We start from the raw sequence: 20,515 nt of genomic DNA on the forward strand, positions 1-20,515 counted from the left end.
GTCTCTGACACAGCAGTAGTGATCTCCATTAGCAATAGACATATCTATGCAACAGCAGAGAGTTTATTTGAAAAGTGCTTTTGTTTTCTTTATCAGACTCAAAATAACCATCTTATTTACCTAACTTCTGTGCATACATGTGGTATGTTTGCACGTGCACATATATGCAGATGCACAAGGAAGCTGGAGAGCCACCTCACTCCTCAGGTGCTGTCTACCTTTTTTCCCCTTGAGACCTTCTCAGTGACCTGGGACTTGTGAAGTAGGCTGGCTGGCTGGTGAGCACTCCTCCAACCAATCCGTCTCCTCGGCCTTAGGAATGTCTCTGGCATGGTGTGCAGTGGGGCTTCTGTGACAGCCAGCAGCAGCACTTGGCTCACCCGGTCTGTTGAAAGGTTCTTTCCGGACATAAAATAAGAGAATCTGCCGTGAGCAAGAGCCCTAGATGACTGCCACACACATGCCTGAGGTGCCACGGCCTGGACCATCCGGTTACATCACTCATGGTACTGGGCTGAGCAGCACCCCCAGGCATCCACAGTGAAGCTTTGGTAGGTTTTTCCTTGCCAGAATTATCTTTTGCTAGTTTCTCTTCCTACCATTTTTTTTTTTTTTTGCCATTAAAGTTTCTTGTCAGACTTTATGGCACATGCCTGCAATCTTAGCTCAACTGGAAGCAGAATTGGGAGGCTTGAAAGTGAGGATTTTGTGGGCTACAGCATAAGCTCAAGACTAGCCTCATCTACATACCAAGATCCTGTCTCAAGCTAGTAAGTTAATAAAAGTAGCTAGGCATGGTGGCAAATGACTTTAATCTTGTGGATATAGTTCAGGGCTAGAGTATGTTCCTAGGATATATGGGTCTCTGGATTCAATCCCCAGTACCATGGGGTGGTGTGTGTACATATATATGTGTACATGTATACATGCATGGGTATACGCATGTATACTTGTGTGTGCCCATGTGTGTGCACGTGTACTTGTGTGTGCCCATGTGTGTGCACGTGTACTTGCGTGTGTGTTCAGATGTGTATGCATGTGTGCTTGTGTATGCATGTGTATGCACTTGTGTGCCTGTGTATGCACATGTTTATGTGTGTGCACGTGTGTGTGCACGTGTGTGTGCACGTGTACTTGTGTGTGCCTGTGTTCACATGTGTATGCATGTGTGTACACATGTGTGTGTGCACGTGCTCGTGCACACGTGGTATAATTTGGCTAAGTAGTAAGAGTGATGGTGATTCCATGTTTCCTTTCATGTCTTCGTGAGGCTAAATAAAATTTGGTAACTGTACCTCACCTGTTCCTTTCCTTCTTTCACACACACAGCCAGCACAAGCAAAGCCAGCAGCATCTTGTCAAATCTAGTGTCTTCTAGACCAGAGGGGAAGCATAATGTCCCAAACTTAGATTTAAGATGCAGGCAGCCAAGCATGGTATCCAGGCTTTAATCCCAGTACTCGGGAGGCCGAGTTAGAAGAGTATGCATTTTAAGGTTATGCTGAGCAAATATGTAAGATCCAGGATGGGGAAAAAGGGGGTGGGGAGGATGGAGGGAGGAAAAGAGGAAAGGAAGAAGGGAGGAAGGGAAACTATAGCAACATACATTTGTGTTCCCAGCATTTGGATAGAGGGAGCAGTAGAATCAAGAGTTCAAAGTTATCCTAAGCTATATAGCAAGCTTGAGGGCGACATAAACTACTTAAGATACTATCCCAAATATGGGGAGGAAAAGAGGGGGGGGGCTAGAGGGTAGCTCAGTAGTTAGGTGTACCTACTGTTCCCACAGAGGGTATGAGCGCCCACATCAGGAAACTCAAAATTGCCTGTAACTCCCATTGCAGGGAATCTGTTGCCCTCTTCTGGCTTCTAAGTGCACATGGTGCACATAAGCACACAGATGCACTAAATATTTTTTAAAGGAAGTTTGGAGAAGGCAGCAGGGCAATTTGGAGTTCTAAACTGCCTGTATTTGTGCACCCACCCAGCTGCTCTCAGAACTTTCAACCAGTAGATCTCTGTGGACCCACCATGTGCCTGGAAAACTTACACAATGAACAAGTTGGACTTGAGGTCTCAGAGATGTGGACCTAGCATTTTCAGCATATTAACAGGGAGAAAACACCTTGTGGCTGCAGATCAAATACACCAAGCTTTGTCTTCTCTGACATTGCCTGAGAGAGGACTCCCACCTGTTACAGGCAAGAGCCAAATAGAAGGTGAAGACATTACAGTGTGGCCACAAGATGTTTCTAAATAAATGGTGTAAGGTGATTCTGGGAGAAAGGAAGGGAGGGCCTGGTGCAAGGATAATTTAAGGAGGACAGGTGTCGTGGTGGACTTGTTTGAGACTTGCCTTGTGTTTTGAAGCTGGGCTGGATTCAGTGAGTTCAACCAGCCTGGGCTAAAGTGTAAAACTGTACACGCATGCACACACATGCACGCATACAGCTATACAAAGCCAGCAGCTTTTGGTCTTGCCAGCCAGTTGGCCCTGGTCAGCTACCAACTACCCACAAAGGCCATGACCCACATTCCCAGTATCCTGGGACTCTCGGCATTCCAGAGCCCTCCACACAATCACATTGTTTGTGGCAATTCAGAGCACATTGGGAAATTTTAAATGTCCCAGGGAATGACGTGGAAGGATGAGGGGAAACTAAGAGGCAGAAATGGGCTGAGGGCAGCCATTTAAGGCTCCATTGTCCTCTAATAAATGGTTACTCCCAAGCAGACAAACATTAAAAGCTGTCAGAAGCTGAGGTGTGGTTAAGAATGTGCAGATGCATGAGGTCCCACCAGGGAAAGCTGGGTGTGAACTGTTGGTTTTATCCAGGAGCTCCCTATCAGCCACTGGAGGATGTCACCTGCTCAGCCCGGCTTAGCTGGTTAAAACAGCATCAGAAGACCCATAAGCTCCTGTCTTATAGAGAGGGGTCCCTGAAGATGAACCCCGTCCCCTGAAGCCCCTCCTCCCTCTGAAGTGCTATATATTCCCTTTTAACATACATTTTGTGTTGGATTCAGAAAGGATGCCTTGGCCCCAAACTCTGATGTTTCATTTGCAATGGACCAGGGACCATGCACCTTGGGTGGCAAGAAAACAGCACTCAGGCTGGAGATGTAGCTCAGTAGCACGGTATTTACCTAGGTTACACCAGGCTTGGTGTGTGACCCAAGAGTGGTTGTGCACACCCAAAACCCCAGCAGACAGGAAGGAAAGGCAAGGGGAGACAAAAGAGGGCCATCAAGTTCAAGACCAGACTGAGCTACAGAAGACCCTATGTCAAAAATAAACGAGTGGGGTTGGGGATTTAGCTCCGTGGTAGAGCGCTTGCCTAGGAAGCGCAAGGCCCTGGGTTTGGTCCCCAGCTCCGAAAAAAAGAACCAAATAAATAAATAAATAATAAATAAATAAATAAACAAACGAGTAAGGAAATATAGGAAGTTCCATTTTGTGGATGAGGAAACTGAGTCCAAGAGGCAGGTACCAAGCTCTTTCAATGACTTTAGCTTACTTTGGGGGAGGCCAACATGATGGGGGATGGGTTAAAGCGTAACCTTAGCACAGAGGACCTCAAGCCTGTCCCTTGCACCCCCTGCCTCAGCTGCTCTTCTCTGACTTCTGATGTCTGACAGCACTGTCTCTAACTCCTTGCACCTCAAAGTAGTACCAGGAAAAGGAGTGGATCTGCCCAGTGCCTGATGTGTGTGTGTGATGTGGATCCTGGAGGTAGCCATGTGTCGTGTGCTACCCCCACCCTCCCTGTTCCCGCACTTCTATCCCAGCTCAGCCCTTCTGAGGACACAGAGCTGCTGGACAGCTTACTGTATGGGGGATGAGGCTGTTACCCCAAACATCACTGAATCCCTCCTAGGCCAGTCCCACGCAGCCTTCACTCTACAGCCTGCCTGGGTAACTGCGGGGCGGAGAACACGGGAAAGAAACCTTGAGGCTTGCCCTCCTTACCCACCCCAGCCCTCTCATTCATCAAACCCAAAGCTCCCCTCTTCCTCCTGGCCATTCTCAGAGAGGGGTGAAGGGGCAGTCCTCATTACCACCCACACCACCCTGCCTGCCCTCCAGCAAGTCCCAAGATGGAGGAGTACTAAAGGCTACTAGACGTTAGGAGCTATCAGCCTTCCAGAGTTCATGCGTAGCCTGGAACACAGCAGACCATGCAACAGTAGCCCACCCTTCAGTCCCCCATCCTGGGTCAACTCCTTAGCTCCTTCAGCCCTGGCCCTGTTTTTGCTCAACCAGAATTAGCTTTTATTCTGTCTCCACCTGTTTGCAAGGGACAGACCAATAGTCTGGGTGTCTGCCGAAATGGCCTGTGCATAGAAAAGTCCTCCTGGAACTCTGCTGTGCAACCACTAGAGAAGTCCCTAGAGATAAATGGGAAGGCCAACGCCCTGCAATATCTAGAGTTGACACTAGACGGCACACAAAGAACTGGCTGCAGACAAGAAGGTAGAGGCTAAGTTTGCCCTAATTCATCAACGAGGTCTTTTGGCTGAACAGCTGTCATCGGGACACACTGTAATCACCAGGTTTTCCAGAGACAGACCCTGTGGAGTATGAATCCATGCACTGCACATCTGCAGTGCCCAACAAGAGGAAAGGCAAGCCCTTCTAGACAGCACAGCCTTGCTCGGGGAGCCCAACCTTTTTCCTCTCTACAGGCCTTCACTGGGTGAGATGTCAACCACACACAGTATGGAGCAATCGGCTTCACTCTGCATTGGCCAACCCAGTGAGAGTCTCATGCAAGGACACACTGGGAGGTGACCCAACTAAACTTCATACCCACACCAGAGCCGAGAAGTCATGGCCTAGCACGGAGACCCATGTCTTCGGTCTTTCCCTCCTTCCAGGAGAATGAGGTCAGGAATGCAAAGCCTTAGTTGCAGCATTTTTCCTAATTCCCCCCAGCAGGCTGGTGGCTGATCTCTTCTCCAGTGCAGACCCCAGTGATGTAAAGTGAACCTTTCTTATGTTGCTGGGACAAAGTCTCACTGTATAGCCCAGGCTGGCCTCAGCCAGGGATAACAACTGCAAACCGCCATACCCACTAAGCAGAAGGACCACGGGTTCTATCCCAGCCTGTGAAAATTTTGTACTCTGCAGACTTTTGATGTTTTAAAAACAGCTCAAGGCCTGTGACTGGAGGTGAGGAAGTGGGTGTCAAGGGTTGCATTCCAGCCAGGCAGTGGACTGGGACTGCAGCAACACAAGTGACAGGCAGGAAATAGCTGAGCAAATCTGCCAGTGGGAGTTGCTTTTACATGGCCGTTTAAATCGAGACTTCAACTTTTCCCACTGGCCAACCCCTTCACCCAAGAGATTTTCACATGACCCCAGGTACTGAGTCTATGAAATAGAAAGACAAATTACCAGTTAATTAATCACAAGGGTGTTTATTTTTAGATGGAAGAAATGGATGTGCTTCTTACATAACAATTTTGGGTGAGCATTTGATCCTGTAAGCTGCAGAGCGCCTTCAGCATTATTCAGAGCTGGCTGATATTTTAATTTCAGAGTCGATTCAGAGAACACTGCTTTACATAAACACAATATAACATGGAAGCAGTGTTTAAGGTCATTTTGCAAAGTGCTGGAAACTCTGCTGTAACACCAAGCTAAAACACCACCAAGCTAAAACTTTCCGACAGTTTATGAAATCCAAGCCAGAAATGCAAACAAAAACTCTTGAAAAGCAAACCTGGAGGCAAATGCCTGTGATCCCAGCACTATGGAGTTACAGCATCTTCAACCTACTTAAAGCTCAAGGCTGATTCAGAAAGGAAAGAATCAAGCCTAAGATCCATCACTCTGTCAGGACTGAAAGATACTGATGCCACTGAGGAATGAAGGTGGGGACTACTGAGTTCCTGTTTGGAACTGTGGGGGCTGGAGGACAGGGGCACCTGGATCTGAGTTCTAGGTCAGCTAAGGCTACATACATAGTAAGACAGCATCCTAAGTAAGTAGGTAGGCACAGGAGACCTGTAAATACAGTACTCCATAGATTAAGACACGAAGAACGAGAGTTCAAGGCCAGCCTAAGACACATGAAAAGTATAAAACAAAAAAAAAAAAAATGTCCAGCTCCTTCCCTATGATCTTAATCTTGTCATTTTAGCCTTCCCGATTCAAACTCCCAATTTTCCAGACTCCACGGGGCCCAAAGCTGGCTTAGAACTGTGTGCCCAAGACTGTCCTCTAACTCACCATCCTACCTTAGCCTCTTATCAGTGAGTGATAAGTAGTCAGAAGGGAACTGTTCTGTTACAACCATTCACGAATTACTTAATTCAACATTCCTTAATTCAAAAGCTGGCTCTTAAAATGGGTATGCTGATACATTCCAAAAACCCCAGCTTGTAGGAGACTGAAGCAAGCGATGAGCCTTGCCAGCCAGTCAGTAGTGGTGTACACCTTTAAACCCAGCGCCTGGGGGCAGAGGCAGGAGGCGAGTTTCAAGCCAGCCTGGTCTACCAAACAATTTCAGCAGAACCAGAATTAGCAAAAAAAAAAAAAAAAAAAAAAAAAAAAAAACAACAACAAAAACAAACAAACAAACAAACAAAAAAAAACAAAACCCTGTCTCAAAAGAAATAAACAGAGACAGAGACTGAAAGGGGTTGAGGGAAAGTTGGAGCTCCAGCTGTCAGTTGGAGCCCTTATTAACAAGGAATCAGGGCCTTTAGGAATGAGATGTGGACAGCTTCACCAGCACAGGATGGTGCTGTTCCTGGTAAGCCTTGGTGAGACTATCTGTGTCACTGTGTTAAACGCAGAAACCTAGGATTGCTAGAGGTCAAGTTACCAGAGCTTCTCACACCTCAGTGGAGGGCCGTCTCCACAATGTTTACATCATACCTGCACATGGGTCAGGGCCACCTGCCCAGACAAAGGCATTCTTTAGCTAGGATCAACTTTTCACCTTCCAGTTCCCTTGCTATTTAGCAAAACTATTTGACTCTGATAGTTTCTGCATGAACCTTCACCCTGTGGGCAGGACCCTAAGGTAGTGAGCACTTTAAATGGTTAATTCCACAAAGCCTTCAACTGTACCTTTTTGTCTCTTACACACACAGGGGAGGGGCAACCTGCCTTGTATCAACTGGGTAAGGGTAAAGTTACCTTACTCCCAAAATTGCTTAGTGTAATTGTGGATAGACCCATCTAGTTGGATCATACAAGTTTAAAATCTTGATTATCTCAAAAGTGCTGAGTCACCAGATTTCTCGCTTTCCTACTAGTGGTCCCCATTTCACCCACTAAGCAGTCGCATTGAGAAAGATCCTAGACACCTACCCTACCAGACACTGCTAGAGTCTCTTACCTACTGGGATTAAGGACTTCGGATCTGAAATAATTTCCATACTAGAAGTCAGGTAGCAAACAGGTTTTTGTTTACTAAAGGGGTGAGGTGGGAGAGGGCCTTGTGTTAACCTAAATGTGGTGTGCTTTCTAGGTAGTCACCAAAACCAACAGCATTCAGTTCTGCAAATACACACCAAGCCAGATGTTCTCCAAACCCTTTAATACAGCTGAGGCACAGGCAAAAAACACTTCATTTTTTTTTCACGTTAGAATTTGTTGAGCTGTCCCATCATGCACCAGACCACACCACTTCCTCCTCATAGTAGCACTCTGGTTCACAGGTTGATTCAAGGTCACAGACGCAGGTGCACAGCACATATACCTACCTGCCAGAGCTAACACATCTGGACTTCACCTTGTTGTGCAAATTACACTACTAGGGGTGTTTACACCTTTTCGGGCAGCTGGTTAAAATGTTTTCAGCTAAGACAGGGGCAAGCAAAAACACACCTTTGCCTAAGGCAGCATGCCAACGTGCCGTAACATGTAGTCCCTCTCCAGACTTAAACTGCTTTTGTCTTACTTGGGTGTTAATCTTGCCTTCTGGCATCGCTGACCAAGGCAAGGCTTTCTGCTTCCATTTACAACTTCAGGAGAAACGGTGTGCAGTGTTTGGTTTTTGTGAAGGAAAGTAATCAGCTAGTGTTCACAAGTGACAGTGCCAAAGCCTCACATCTGTCTTGTGTCAAGTCTTGGCTTAATCAGCCTCAAAGCCAGCCAGCACTCCACCTCTCCAACCTGAGGCCAGGGCATCCGGCACACACTGCAGAACACCTCTGCAGGCAGTGCCCTCTGGCCTTCTCCACACCTAGGCTGATGCAGGACTCTACAGTGCTGTCCACCACTGAGTCACCATTACGATGCTTGGGACTAGAGATCCTACCAGCAAACTGCAAACGACTTGTCTGTAGCACCATTCCCCAAAATGTGCATACCTACCAAGAAAGCAATGTTTAAGGACTCACGATCAAAAGGCCTTGAAGGACCATGGATGAGGTCTCAAATGTGTGCTCAGTCTGACATTTCATCAGAAAACACTAGAGAAAGGCTCTTGAGTGAGAGGAGTTGTCCAAAGCTGTTATCCAAACACCAACCAGAGGCAGAAGGGAACTAAAGCCCCCTTCCAGATTCTCCCCACTACACTACCCCAGAAAAGGTGAGGAGAGCCAAAACAAGTCTATAGCACAGATGTAAGGGAGCTGTCCCAGGAGAATGCTGCTCGGTGGACAGATACTAGCAGACCACAAGGTCTTGATACTTGATTCAGAAACAGGTTCAATGGCCAGTGCGGCCACCATCTAAGAAGGTCTGTCTCCCACTTGCTGCAGCCAAGTCTCCAGTTAAGATGGCACTCCACTGTCACTGCACAAGATAAATTAATCCACAGTAAGACTGAAGCAAAATTCTGCTAAAAGAAAGAGGGTAATCAACACTTGCACAAGTAGACTACCAGACCTTCCTCAAAAAGGGAGTTTCTGGGGGCTGGGGATTTAGCTCAGTGGTAGAGCGCTTACCTAGGAAGCGCAAGGCCCTGGGTTCGGTCCCCAGCTCCGAAAAAAAGAACCAAAAAAAAAAAAAAAAAAAAAAAAAAGGAGTTTCTGACTAATTTACACAGCAGTAACAGAATCACTTTACATCAGTAGCAACTGACAAAGAAATTATTCCACTTATAGGTTTTGAGGAACACTAAGTCAGGCAAACATGCAATTCAGGATATAAGCAAGTGCGAGGCCTGGTTATTCTGAAATAGTCATCAGCTGGAGATGGACCTGAAGACAACTCAGCAGAACCAAATGACCTAATGCCGAGATGGGACGCCCCAGAGACAGGCAGACTAAAGAGCCAGGTGAGGAGGCGCACGCAGGTCTACATCCAGGTGCTTGAAGATTAGGAGCAAGCGCCCAGAGCACGAGGCCACTGATGTAGACAGAAGCTTTTATGGAAACACAGGGAGGGAATGGAATTGCTAACAGACAACACTCCACACATGTTTAAAAGTAAACAAGAGACAGTCTCTGTAAGGTTTTAATGCTCAGTTTTCACAAACACAAGTTTCTACTCAATTTTACAACGTACAATAAAATGTTCTAGTCTTTAAAATGTGCATTATTCAACTATTCCTCAGTCTTTTCCAATCCTTTAAAATCACCAGGAGTCTCTACCTAATACTACTGTATTTACATTGAACTGCATGTCAAGAACAAACGAAATCCATGATCTTTTGGTTAACGCAGTGTATTTATAAAATGAAAAGCTATCAAAATACTTCTCACTGGAAAAATAAATAGAACAGACAATGGCTCTACCAAAGTTCAGGTTCACTTTGGAGATGTCAGTGTGAGACAGTTCATGACAAGCACAGTTTGCCCTTATCCCCCCGAGCAGAGCAGCCTGCAGCTAACTGTTATCATTTTACTGAGATTTTATCATGTTGGTGTCTGGCTCATTCCACATCATCCTCAGCCAAGCTCTGAGCACTGACAATTCTCTGAAAGAAAAAGAAAAATTAATTTTGAGAAGTGTCTCAATTTTAGTTTCAACTTAAATTGCTTTTCATATTCAAAGAACCAGTTCTTGCTAAAATTCTCCCATATTTCACACTCCTGTCTCATACAGAAGATAAAAGGTCAGCTGGGCGTGGTGACACAGTCCTGGACCCTCAGCATTAGAGACGCTGAGCTTAGGGAGAGGGGATCGGACAGGTGGTGGTGGTGAGGGAGGGGTGTGCTCACACATCTGTCAGCTGTGCGTCCGTCATCTCCCATGCCAGCCTACAACCACCACGGAGAGAACACCGCACGCCAAAATAACATTCACCACAATCTGTGCACGACTTACAAGCTTTGTTCTCAGCAGAGCCTCCCTGTGCTGGAGGCTCAGGCACTAGGGTGGCAGTGTTGAGAATCTGAGGTCTTTGAAGACCTATGGGAAGGTACCTGTGACGGTTTGTGTATGACTGGCTCACAGAGTGGCACTCCTAGGAGGTGTGGTCTTGTTGAAGTGGGTTTATCACTTTGGGTGTGGGCTTTAAGACCCTCATTCTAGCTGCATGGAAGCCAGCCCAGGTCTGCCTGGTTCTCTCCATGCTCCGGCCTTGATAACATCTGAACCCGTAAGCCAGCCCCAGTTAAATATCTGGTCATGGGGTCTGTTCACAGCAGAAAAACCCTCCTGAACCAAGCAATTAACGGCTTACTCCCAGCTCTTCACTGCCCATTATGCACATGGCTGGTTCTCTTTCCAATTCTGTCACACAGCCAGGTGACTCTTAGTCACATTATAGCCACAGCAGCCAGAATTTTGATTATAGCATCACAGTCGAGGCATGAACGGAACATAATTATTTTAGTCTAATGTTAAAAGATTTGGTTCAAGTTCTTGGTTTTCTAAGTCTTCTTCAAATCTTTGGGGGGAAATTTAATTTTTCCCCAGGCCTCTTCCAATCTAGCTGAGGTACAAACCAGCATCAAGGGAGGAATGTGACTCACACAAGTAAGGCAGTTTAATGAGCACTTCAAAGTGAAAACTGGCACATGCAGTAGGTATTCTGAGACTGACTTTGCACTCCTCATTCTTATAGTTGACACGAGTACTCACACTTCTGATTCACATCTGACCCAAGTATGGACCTTTGCTAGCTCACCGGACAATGTATCCAGTATTACATACTTGGCAAACTTGTCCTTAAGCATAGAGTTCTTAGATCAAATCATGTGTTACTCTGAAACACTTCACCTCCTTACCTGACTAATGGTTGGAAGCTTGGTCAGAAGCATCTGGAACACTGGTGGTGGAAGAGTCTGTTGTAACACTTGCAGCAACTGCTGAGGCTGTCCACACACAGCGATTGCATTTGTCAGGTGGTCCACACCCTTCTCATAGTCACCTGCCAGACATACACTGCATGTTATCTGACGCCATCAAGATTTTGTCACCAACTAATTGTTCCTAGCCCAAATCACTGGCAAGTAAAAATTGGTAGAGAATTTCCTTGCACCCATGGAAAAGAGCACATTTTACCAACTGGCAGCTGTGGAAAAACTGAGGCGCCAGCACCCACGGCTTTCATGGGCTGTTATGCATCATCAGAAATAGCCAAATCTCTGCTGTCCCTGCAGGAATTACGTTTGTGCCATTTATACAAATCAGACACTGCCTGCCACCTCACGGTGACATAGGTGCCCAATCCCTTTCCTGGGGTACTAAGATATGACGCCCATGGAAGAACCTGCTGAGGGACAGGCACTGATGCACAAGACACCAGGTCTCTTCCTGCTGAGCCGACAGTGCTGCTGCTGCTGCTCAAACTGTCCGAGGAACCAGCAGGCTGAACACCAGCTGACTCTGAGAACACACAATGCCTGGCCCTCCGTAGGGCGTCTTGGAAAAGCTTCCTGAATAGTATCTATCTCCTGCACTTAACACTTCCTGACTAGTTTTCCTACTCAATTGTTCTTAATCTAGGAAAAGCTTGGACACTAAGAAGTTTGCTAGTTACTTGAATACAAGAACTACCTCTGACTCTTAGTGAAACCAATTGAACAAAGTCAAGAGAAATTTTCTCTTAGGAAAGAAACGTAAGTAATCTGGGGCCAGTGAGGTGGCCCAGCAAGTAAAGGTGCTCACTTGGATGCCTTAGTTCAATCCCCAGATTCACATAAAGGTGGAAGAGAAATGTTTGTGAGATTTCCTCTAACTTCCACTCCCTTAGGAATTTGTAAATATCTCACATACATTTTTTTTTAATTTTTAAAATTTATGTGCTTTGGTGTTTTGTTTGCATTCGTGTCTGTATGAAGATGTTGAATACCGGGCTGGAGAGATGGCTCAGTGGTTAAGAGCACTGATTGCTCTTCCAGAGGTCCTGAGTTCAAATCCCAGCAACCACATGGTGTCTCACAACCATCTGTAATGAGATCCGATGCCCCCTTCTGGTGTATCTGAAGACAGCTACAGTGTACTTCTATAATAAAGGAATAAATCTAAAAAAAAAAAAAAAAAGATGTTGAATACCTTATAACTAAAGTTAGACAGTTGTGAGCCACCATGTGGGTGCCGGGAATTGACCCTGGGTCCTTCTCCAAGAGCGGCCGGTGCTTTAACCACTGAACAATCTTTCAAGCCCACAAAGCTAATTTTAAAAAGGGTAAAACTGACCATAAATTTTCCTCATAAAATAGAACACAAATAAATACACATTATACATGAAGTTCACTTCAACTCCATCTGAATCTAATGAGGAAACAAACAAAAAAACAAAACAAAAAAAAAAAACAAGAATAACACAATACCAATTTTTTTTGTTTCTTGAGCCATGGTTTCTCTATAGCCCTGGCTATCCTGAAACTTGCTCTGTGGACTAGGCTGACCTTGAACTCAGAGATCCACCTGCCTCTGCCTCAAGTGTTGGGTTTGAAGGCCTAGGCCACCACTGCCTAGAAACACAATTCCAATTTTATTAATGACAGCGACAACTTCAAAACTACTTTTAGATAAAAGCTAATAAACAATGGGACCATCCTACTGTATGGAACAAAGTGTTGCCCAATTCTAAAACAAAATCACTTTTCATTACAAGTACTTGACTAAATGAGGCCCAAAGTAACTGGACCACGTAACTGATCAGATCTGAGACGAGCTGGCAATACCTGGCCTGGTGCTAACATTTGATTACATCTTAGAGTAGCCAAAACTCAAGCAGCGGAGTGCATCTATGAGGTGTTTCTTGGTTGTACTTTTTTAGGCCGGAGAGCCTCCAAAATCCAGGCCATACCTTCTGGAGATCGCCACAACAAAAAGAGTTGTGCCTTTCCGTCTGCTTGTCCTCACTCTTACTGACAAGCTCATCTATCCCAAGTCACCCGTCGGATGGTGTCACAACAAGCTTCTTTAGGACTTCAATGCTGACTGAAGTGCTGCAGCTCTCCGGGGCCTCTCGGGACTCCAGCACCAGCCTGTGAGCTGTAAGCTGCCAGGTCCTTGGCCTTTCTGTAGGACCAGTCAGACCATAGCCCGTAAGCCACTGCAATAAATGCTTCACACAAACCTGCTCACACTACGAATTCTGTTCTTAGAGGATCCTAGTACACCCTGGACTCTGATTAGGTAAACTAACTTTATTTTAGGCTTATTAGCCACTCCTTCCTACAACCCTGGAAAAACCTGGACTAGGTGAGTATTGGCAGACTCCGGTCATAACCTCCTATTCACTGTTACTATTTATTCTGCACTATGTCGACACCCAAACACCCCGAATAACTTGAGAGTCATCTCCACTGCAAAAATGAAGTTCTCTCCTGATTTCATTCAACTGTTACCTTAACTTCTACATCCTATGACAGAACAAGAAACTCTAAAGCTCACTTCAATCACAGGGCCTGACAACAGCAACCTAGTTTGTCTTCTGAAGCCAGTTTCAGTCTAACATAACCAAAAAACTACCTTGAAGTGTTTAGAAGAAAATCCTGTCAAAAATATTTATCAATAGAATTAATTCTATGTGTTTCTAAATCCTGAAATGACTATTACCTTGTGCTAATAACTCTTCACCAAGCTGTATCTCTTCAAGGAAGAATTTCTGAACAGCTTCAGCATCTTTTAAATCAGGTAACTAGAAATGGAACATACAGAAATTAAGCTGAGGATTTATCTACAAAAAACAAAACAAAACCCTTGAATCAAGAAAACGGAAAAAGCTAAAGCGTACAATTATCTATAGTCTATAGAAGCCTTGGTATTATTACCTATATACCTCTATTTGCCATTATAGAATATTAAACTATTACCCATTCATTCTTTTAACAGTATTTCACACACATTGTCACGTGCACCGAGGATAGGATTTCTCTGTATTTGTTACATGAGTGCACGCATATGTACATATTCACACACATGTACAACTTGTTTTATTGGTGGATTTGGGATTGAACCTAGGGCCCTTTGCATGCTATACTAGGAAAGCATCCCATCACTAAGCTAGATCACCAGGCCTCTTTTTGACAGGATCTTGTAGGCTGGCCCGAGAGGTACAGAGCTTACCTAGCACACAAAGTCCATTTCTGCCTCTAAAATCCTAAATAATACACCTCCTGTAAGACTCACATGAATATAGATCCTATGTTATGCCCTTACAGCTCACATCTTGGAAAGGAAGTCTGCACACACTAGAAAAACAGTAGTTCCCAGCTTCACGTCACTAGAACCATTTCCCACCAGCTATGTTAATCACTCAACTGGCTCAAAATAGCAAAATGTGTAGCATTTATCAATATCATTTTTGCTTGCCTGAGTGTGCTTTTAACAGAACCATTAGTGATCATTAGTTCATCTACAAATCCAGAAAGAGTATCAGCAAGAGGGAAAGTTGATATGTACAATGAGTAGCATTTGCTTAATTATTTAAACGATTTATTTTTAAATCAAGTAGATAAAAAACCTACTGTTACTAAAAATTATAAACTCGGGTCCTATAAAAAGAAAAAATGAAAATTTATATCCCACAAATTACAACTTGTTTTTAAATTTGTCTGAACCTGATAATAATTCTGGTCCATAGGTTAAACATTAAAGATACTTGGGACTAAACACACTTCGTTCTTTTTGCTACTGAAGACAGTAAACAATGCTGCCCAGGATGCCTCTAGCAGAGTTTCCCAAACTAGTATTAAAGGCATGGATCTTTGAAAGGTTACTGTGAGAAGAAGGAAGGAAAATCCAATTAAATGCTGCTTTTTTAAAAACCATTTTCAAGTAGCTGAGAGTTAACTCGTGGTGTCCATCTCTGGAGCCCTCACCTTGCTGCTTGTCCAGTTAACCTATTTGCTATTTTGGTTACCACCTATTTTGGTTACCACCAAAAGAAAATAAAGGAGGCCTGGAGAGCATGCAGTCTACACACAAAAAACACAAGACTATTTTTATTACCTTGGAAAGCCCAGCTCTCTCCTTAGCAAGCTTCTGTTTCTTTCTTCCTACAAGAAAAATAAAATAAAAATTTGGCTATCATAAGGATCAAGACATCTAATGCTACAACCATCATTAATTCTACAAAGCATTCCTGATTCCAGAATCCCCGCCTCCCTGGTTAAGTGAACTAATGCTTTCAAATAGGAGCTTTCTCTTTTCTTTTGCCTCCCTAGGTCCAGCAATTCACAAGATGGACTGCCCCAACAGCTGTGCAGCAGAACAATGCTCCCTTTCCAAATAAAAGAATTAAGCGATTATTACTGAAATGTACGGATTTCAGCTTTACTATTAAAAATCATCTCTTCTTAGGCCAAGTGGTTCTGTAAAAATAAAATATTTGAAAGCTCTGTGACTCAGGCTGGCTTACAACTGCAACAGCGCTGAGACTCCTGACCTCTGTATCCTGCAGTTCCAGCTCCCAAGTGCAGGTATTACAGGCAAGCAGGCAACTAGTCCAGCATTTACACATTTCACCAAAAGACAGGGGCAAGAGAAACACCGGCAAGAGAAAGAGGGGTAAAAAAACCACCTCAGTGCTCTGTAACAGTACGTCCTAAGAAAGAGTTAGCTTATGGGGACCACCTGCCAGTTTTGTACGCAATGCCTTACGCTTACACTAGACTGAACCTGTCCTTGATAAAACTCATCTAATAACCATGAGGGTTGTAGCAGACTTCTGAGTCGGCAGATGTAAAACATGTGGTGCGAGTGCCTGGGCTCATACTCCGCCATTCTGGCCTCCCACAGTAAATACCCAAACCTAGAAAGTAAGTTATTCAGTCCTATGACCCGGACAACAACCAGGTGGACAAGTGAAGGGCATTCATTCTCCCCATGCACTAGATAGGCAACTGTAAGCAAGAAAATTTAACTCTCCAAGATCAGTGTTGCCAAGAAAGGCAAAAGTCACCAACCAAGCAAAACATCTATCTCTAAAAACCTTAGTCTATGTATGAATCTGAGTCAACTTGTGACTGAAGGACCTTTCGGCTAATGCTTAAAATAAGTGATGGACACCTACTCAAGCCCCCTGCATTCCTTCCTCTGTATGACCAAAGACACATCATTCAGATGAAAACCACCTCAAGAAGCATAACTGTGTAACAAGCAATGAAAAACATAAGGTGCTAAACCAGAATTTTGAGAAAATAATAAAGGGCAATGAACCTAATCTCCATAACCATCTAAGTAATTAACACAGTGCGCAGGCGTAGGAGAGAGAAGATCCTTACTGTGCTTCACTTTTAGCCTTCAGTTTCCTAAGGCTAGACTACCTCTGCAATAAAGGCACAAATGCTAACAGGCTGCAAGAGTCAAGGTTTGATTATGTGCTGGTATTAGCTTCAGAGACTTGTAAATCTACCAAGTTTAAACGACTATATCCACTAAACAAAAACAAAAACCTGAAAGCCAAGTGAATGCCTTTAATCCTAGTACATGAGAGACAGAGGCAGGGGAAATCTGAGTTCAAGAAGAGCCAGGATTAGAGATTTTTGTCTCAAAACAACAAAAGCATGCAAAGCCTGAGGTCAGAGCCACTCCAAACCCAAGCCACTGTTTAAGATAAATCATCTATTTAATGAACTCCTAAATAAAGTGTCTTTGGTAGTGTGCAGTACAAATGAAATGCACCTGCAGTGGGCAGTTAACTATTTAGATACCCCAGGTCATGCCTAACACCAATGGAGGTGGGGTAGGAGTAATGATCACCCATTGACACAAGTCAGAAAGTCTGAATTAAGATATTTAACCTAATTTCAAATCCTAAACTTAAACCCCTTTCCATTAAAAAACAAAATGACTTCGGAAAGTATCCTTCCACTGAAGATGTACCGCACATCAGGTAAATGACTCAAATTCTTAACAATCACCCAACTACACAATCTAGAGACTGAATTGAGTGCTACTTGGTAGCAAAAATTTGCCAAAACAAACAAAACTTCTAGCATTTATTAATTACTGCTAGCATTCATTAATTACTGCTAGCATTCATTAATTACTGCTGTCAGCATCAGGGCCAAGGACTTCTACCGTGTGGCTTTGCTTCTGCTTTCTTGTCACTGCTGCCTTTAGTAATTCCCTGACATCAACTGGTTCTAACTAAAGCTACGAGGGAAAAACAAGCAGGCTAGCACAGAAAGTGACAGGTAGGAGCAGAGGTGGAAGGCCTGGCCTGCACAAGGCCATGGATTCAATCACAGGAAGGAAAAAAAAAAAAAAAGGAGGGGGTGGACCGCTGGAAAGATTAGAGAAGAACCCTAGCAGGGCGTGATGGCCACGCCTTTAATCCTACCATTTGGAAGGCAGAGGCAGGTTATCTCTGAGTTCCAGGCCAGACAGGTCTAAAGAGTGAGACCTTGTCTCAAAATTAAAACAAAACCACAATCTTCCTGAAACGACAACTTATGATTTCTCCAACCCAAACCGACTTTCTCAAGATTTCCAACAAGGCTTTCCGAAGGCATCAGCCTGCTTAGCTTTCTCCAAATGTGTAGATCCACAGCCCCAACCCACTGTGTAGACTGGTGAACCCAAGAGTCACAGCCCTCATTTATGAAGTCTTCGGAATGTCAAGCATTTATCCCACCAAACCAACAAGAGGCGGCAGCTTGTACTACCTTACTTTGCAGCTAAGAAGATTTTTAATGAATGCTGGTGTTAAGCAATCTGGTCCCCAAAACGCAGTCTATGAATTCCAGCAGCATTCTTTGCACTACTCTACCTAGCCAAGGGACAAAAATTCTCTGCATCTCCCATGATGAAAATGATGTGGCTACTCGGGGCCCACAGGCTCAGAAAGACATCGAACTCCTACAGTAAATGATAAAGTCTATTTTATCAGTCTCCGACCACATATTAACTACGAAAAAGTTAAAAATGATTTAGAAATACTAGAGAATGGAACTACTGGCACCCCCGCCCCCGAAAACGAAGGGGAGAAAAAAAAAGCTAGCTTAACATTACAACAAATATGTTTTCAGACTACTGAAAACGATTAAGAGTCCCTTGAAATTCACGGGCGGAACACACTGGTTAAAGGCATGCCAAGATTTCCCTCCGGTTAACCTCTTAAAAGATGTCGCAGGTATGAAATAAGACTGAGCCACGTGAGGAGCACAGCCCTTTGGACTCCCCCGCACTTTGTCTAGCATTCACTCATATCTTGGAAGCACCAGAGCAAAGCCGCCAAGAGGGTTTAAGAATGCAAGGATGACACCGCACTTAGTAAGCGGGTTGGGGCACCACCTTCGGGGTAGGCAACAAGAGTTCGAAGTCGGCCTACCAATTACAGAAAGCCCTTGTCCTAAACACACATAAAGGATGATTTTCAACACTGGTTGTAGGGAAGGAAAGGCTCGTGCCTGTTATCACAGCACTAGGCTGAAGCGGAGATGTGGGGGGCGGGGGCAAGGGCTACCACGAGGTCGAGGTTAGCATGAGCTACAACCTATTAGACCAACTTGACCTACACAGGAGGACCCTATTCTCCAACACGCACGCACGCACGCCCCAAGATTAATGGGGAGGATGGAGCTGAGCGAGGTGGAACGCTGAGGCTGGAGGATTACCACTTTAGCATGAGCTAAAGACCCGTCTCGGAAAATAAAATTACAGAGGTGGAAGGCAAAAAGTGCTACCCCTCCCCCCAAACCAGCATGCATTCCACCAACAGCAAGATGGAACCAGGTCGCCTCCAAGATGGAGGCCCGCGGGCACAGGCGGGACCCCGGCCGCAGCACACGACGCCGGGGAGCACTCGGGGACGCGCAAGCCTGAGGGGAACAGGAGACGCACGGGCCCACTCACGTTCTCGAAGCCTGTTCTTGAAGTTGGGGTCACTCCGCCTTTTGCGGTCAAAGTAGATGCAGTACCCTATGAAGAGGGCACCGCACACGCCCGCGGCGATGGCGCTGTTCCGGCCCACCATCTTCGCTCGACTGGGGCGTGTGCGGGGCCGCGGCAGCCCGCCTGGCAGCGGTTAGCTCCGACCGATCGGAGCTCGCCGGTCTCTCGCTGCCGCCTGTCTGCAGTCCAGACGGAAAAGGCCGAGTGTGAGGACTTCCGGTGCGCGAGGACCCCTGGGCGTCCGCGGCGGGGTGTCCGCGGCAGTGCCTGAGCGGAAGCGCCTGGTGCGCACGCGCAGATAACCCTGTCTGCGCGGCGGAGGCGCCATGCTGGGGGCGAGGCGTGCACTGCGGAGGGGTTTGTGCGTCATCCCGCGCCTCCCGCCCTCCCTCACGACCTAGTGGTTGGGAGCTGCATGTGTTTGTGGCACGCTGAGTCAGATCCTCTAATCCACCGTCCTTGCTTATGAAAGACGAAGGTGGGAGCCCTCTCAGAACAGCATCTCATTTCCTTGTGTCCTTCAGGAAACCTGTGACTTGAAGTGCATGCGTTTACTTTTTAGATTTTTTGAGATGGGCTCTCCCCTTTGTAGCATAATAGTGTCTGGAACATAGTAGGGTCTGGAACTTGGTGTGTAGTCTGCCCTGGCCTCAAACCTGCAGTCTTCCTGCCTCTTTGCAGTGGTATTAAAGGAAGGCCTGAACCACCTGACCTGGCAGTATTTGCTTTGTAAATTGGGTTGTGGCTGAGCTTAGACACGGCGATTGACTTCAAATTAATTATGTTGTAACCCTGTCATAAGTTTCGGATAAGAAAAATGTAATTCGTTCAAACATTTTTAACCTGTGAGGGTTTTAGAGGGGCAAAAAAGTCTCCGGGTGGCTCTGATTTGTTCCATCATTAAACTGCAGTCTCTTCGGCCTCCCCTTACCCATCTGAGCAAGATTCCCCACAAGCTCATTAATCGCGAGACCTACCCACCACGCACTTGTGGCCAGCATTTGAAGGAAAGACAGTCTGGTACAGCACTGCTCCCTTCACTGAGGAAACATGAAAGCCTGGGACAGTAACAAGCTATGCTGTAGTCTCTGGGAATTGGGTACAGTGATGAGATAAGAGGTAGCCGGTGCAAGAATGCTTTTTCCCCCCAGATTTATTTATGCATACAAGTGCTCTATCTGCATATACGCCAGTGTCCCAGAAGAGAGCATCAGACCGCATTACAGATGGTTGTGAGCCACCATGTGGTTGCTGGGAATTGAACCCAGGACCTCGGGAAGGGCAGCCAGTGCTCTTAACTGCAGAGCCCCT

General features: G+C 45.5%; 1 protein-coding gene and 1 non-coding gene across 2 annotated transcripts; both read right to left on the reverse strand.

Annotated features, from left to right (window-relative positions):
• Nucleotides 1-9,404: 9,404 nt before the first annotated feature.
• Tomm20 (translocase of outer mitochondrial membrane 20) lies at nucleotides 9,405-19,396 on the reverse strand. The gene is made up of 5 exons (NM_152935.2): nucleotides 19,166-19,396; nucleotides 15,317-15,363; nucleotides 13,922-14,003; nucleotides 11,137-11,279; nucleotides 9,405-9,881 (listed from the first exon to the last, which is right to left on the reverse strand). The coding sequence occupies exons 1-5, from the start codon at nucleotides 19,284-19,286 to the stop codon at nucleotides 9,837-9,839; spliced, it is 438 nt and encodes a 145-aa protein (NP_690918.2). The 5' UTR covers nucleotides 19,287-19,396; the 3' UTR covers nucleotides 9,405-9,836.
• Nucleotides 18,433-18,566, reverse strand: Snora14b (small nucleolar RNA, H/ACA box 14B). Its single transcript, XR_015644476.1, has one exon. It is a non-coding gene; the product is annotated as a small nucleolar RNA SNORA14 (small nucleolar RNA).
• Nucleotides 19,397-20,515: the final 1,119 nt, after the last annotated feature.

Source organism: Rattus norvegicus, chromosome 19 (assembly GCF_021556685.1).
Source record: "Rattus norvegicus strain SHRSP/BbbUtx chromosome 19, alternate assembly SHRSP_T2T, whole genome shotgun sequence".
Lineage (NCBI taxonomy): Eukaryota > Metazoa > Chordata > Mammalia > Rodentia > Muridae > Rattus > Rattus norvegicus.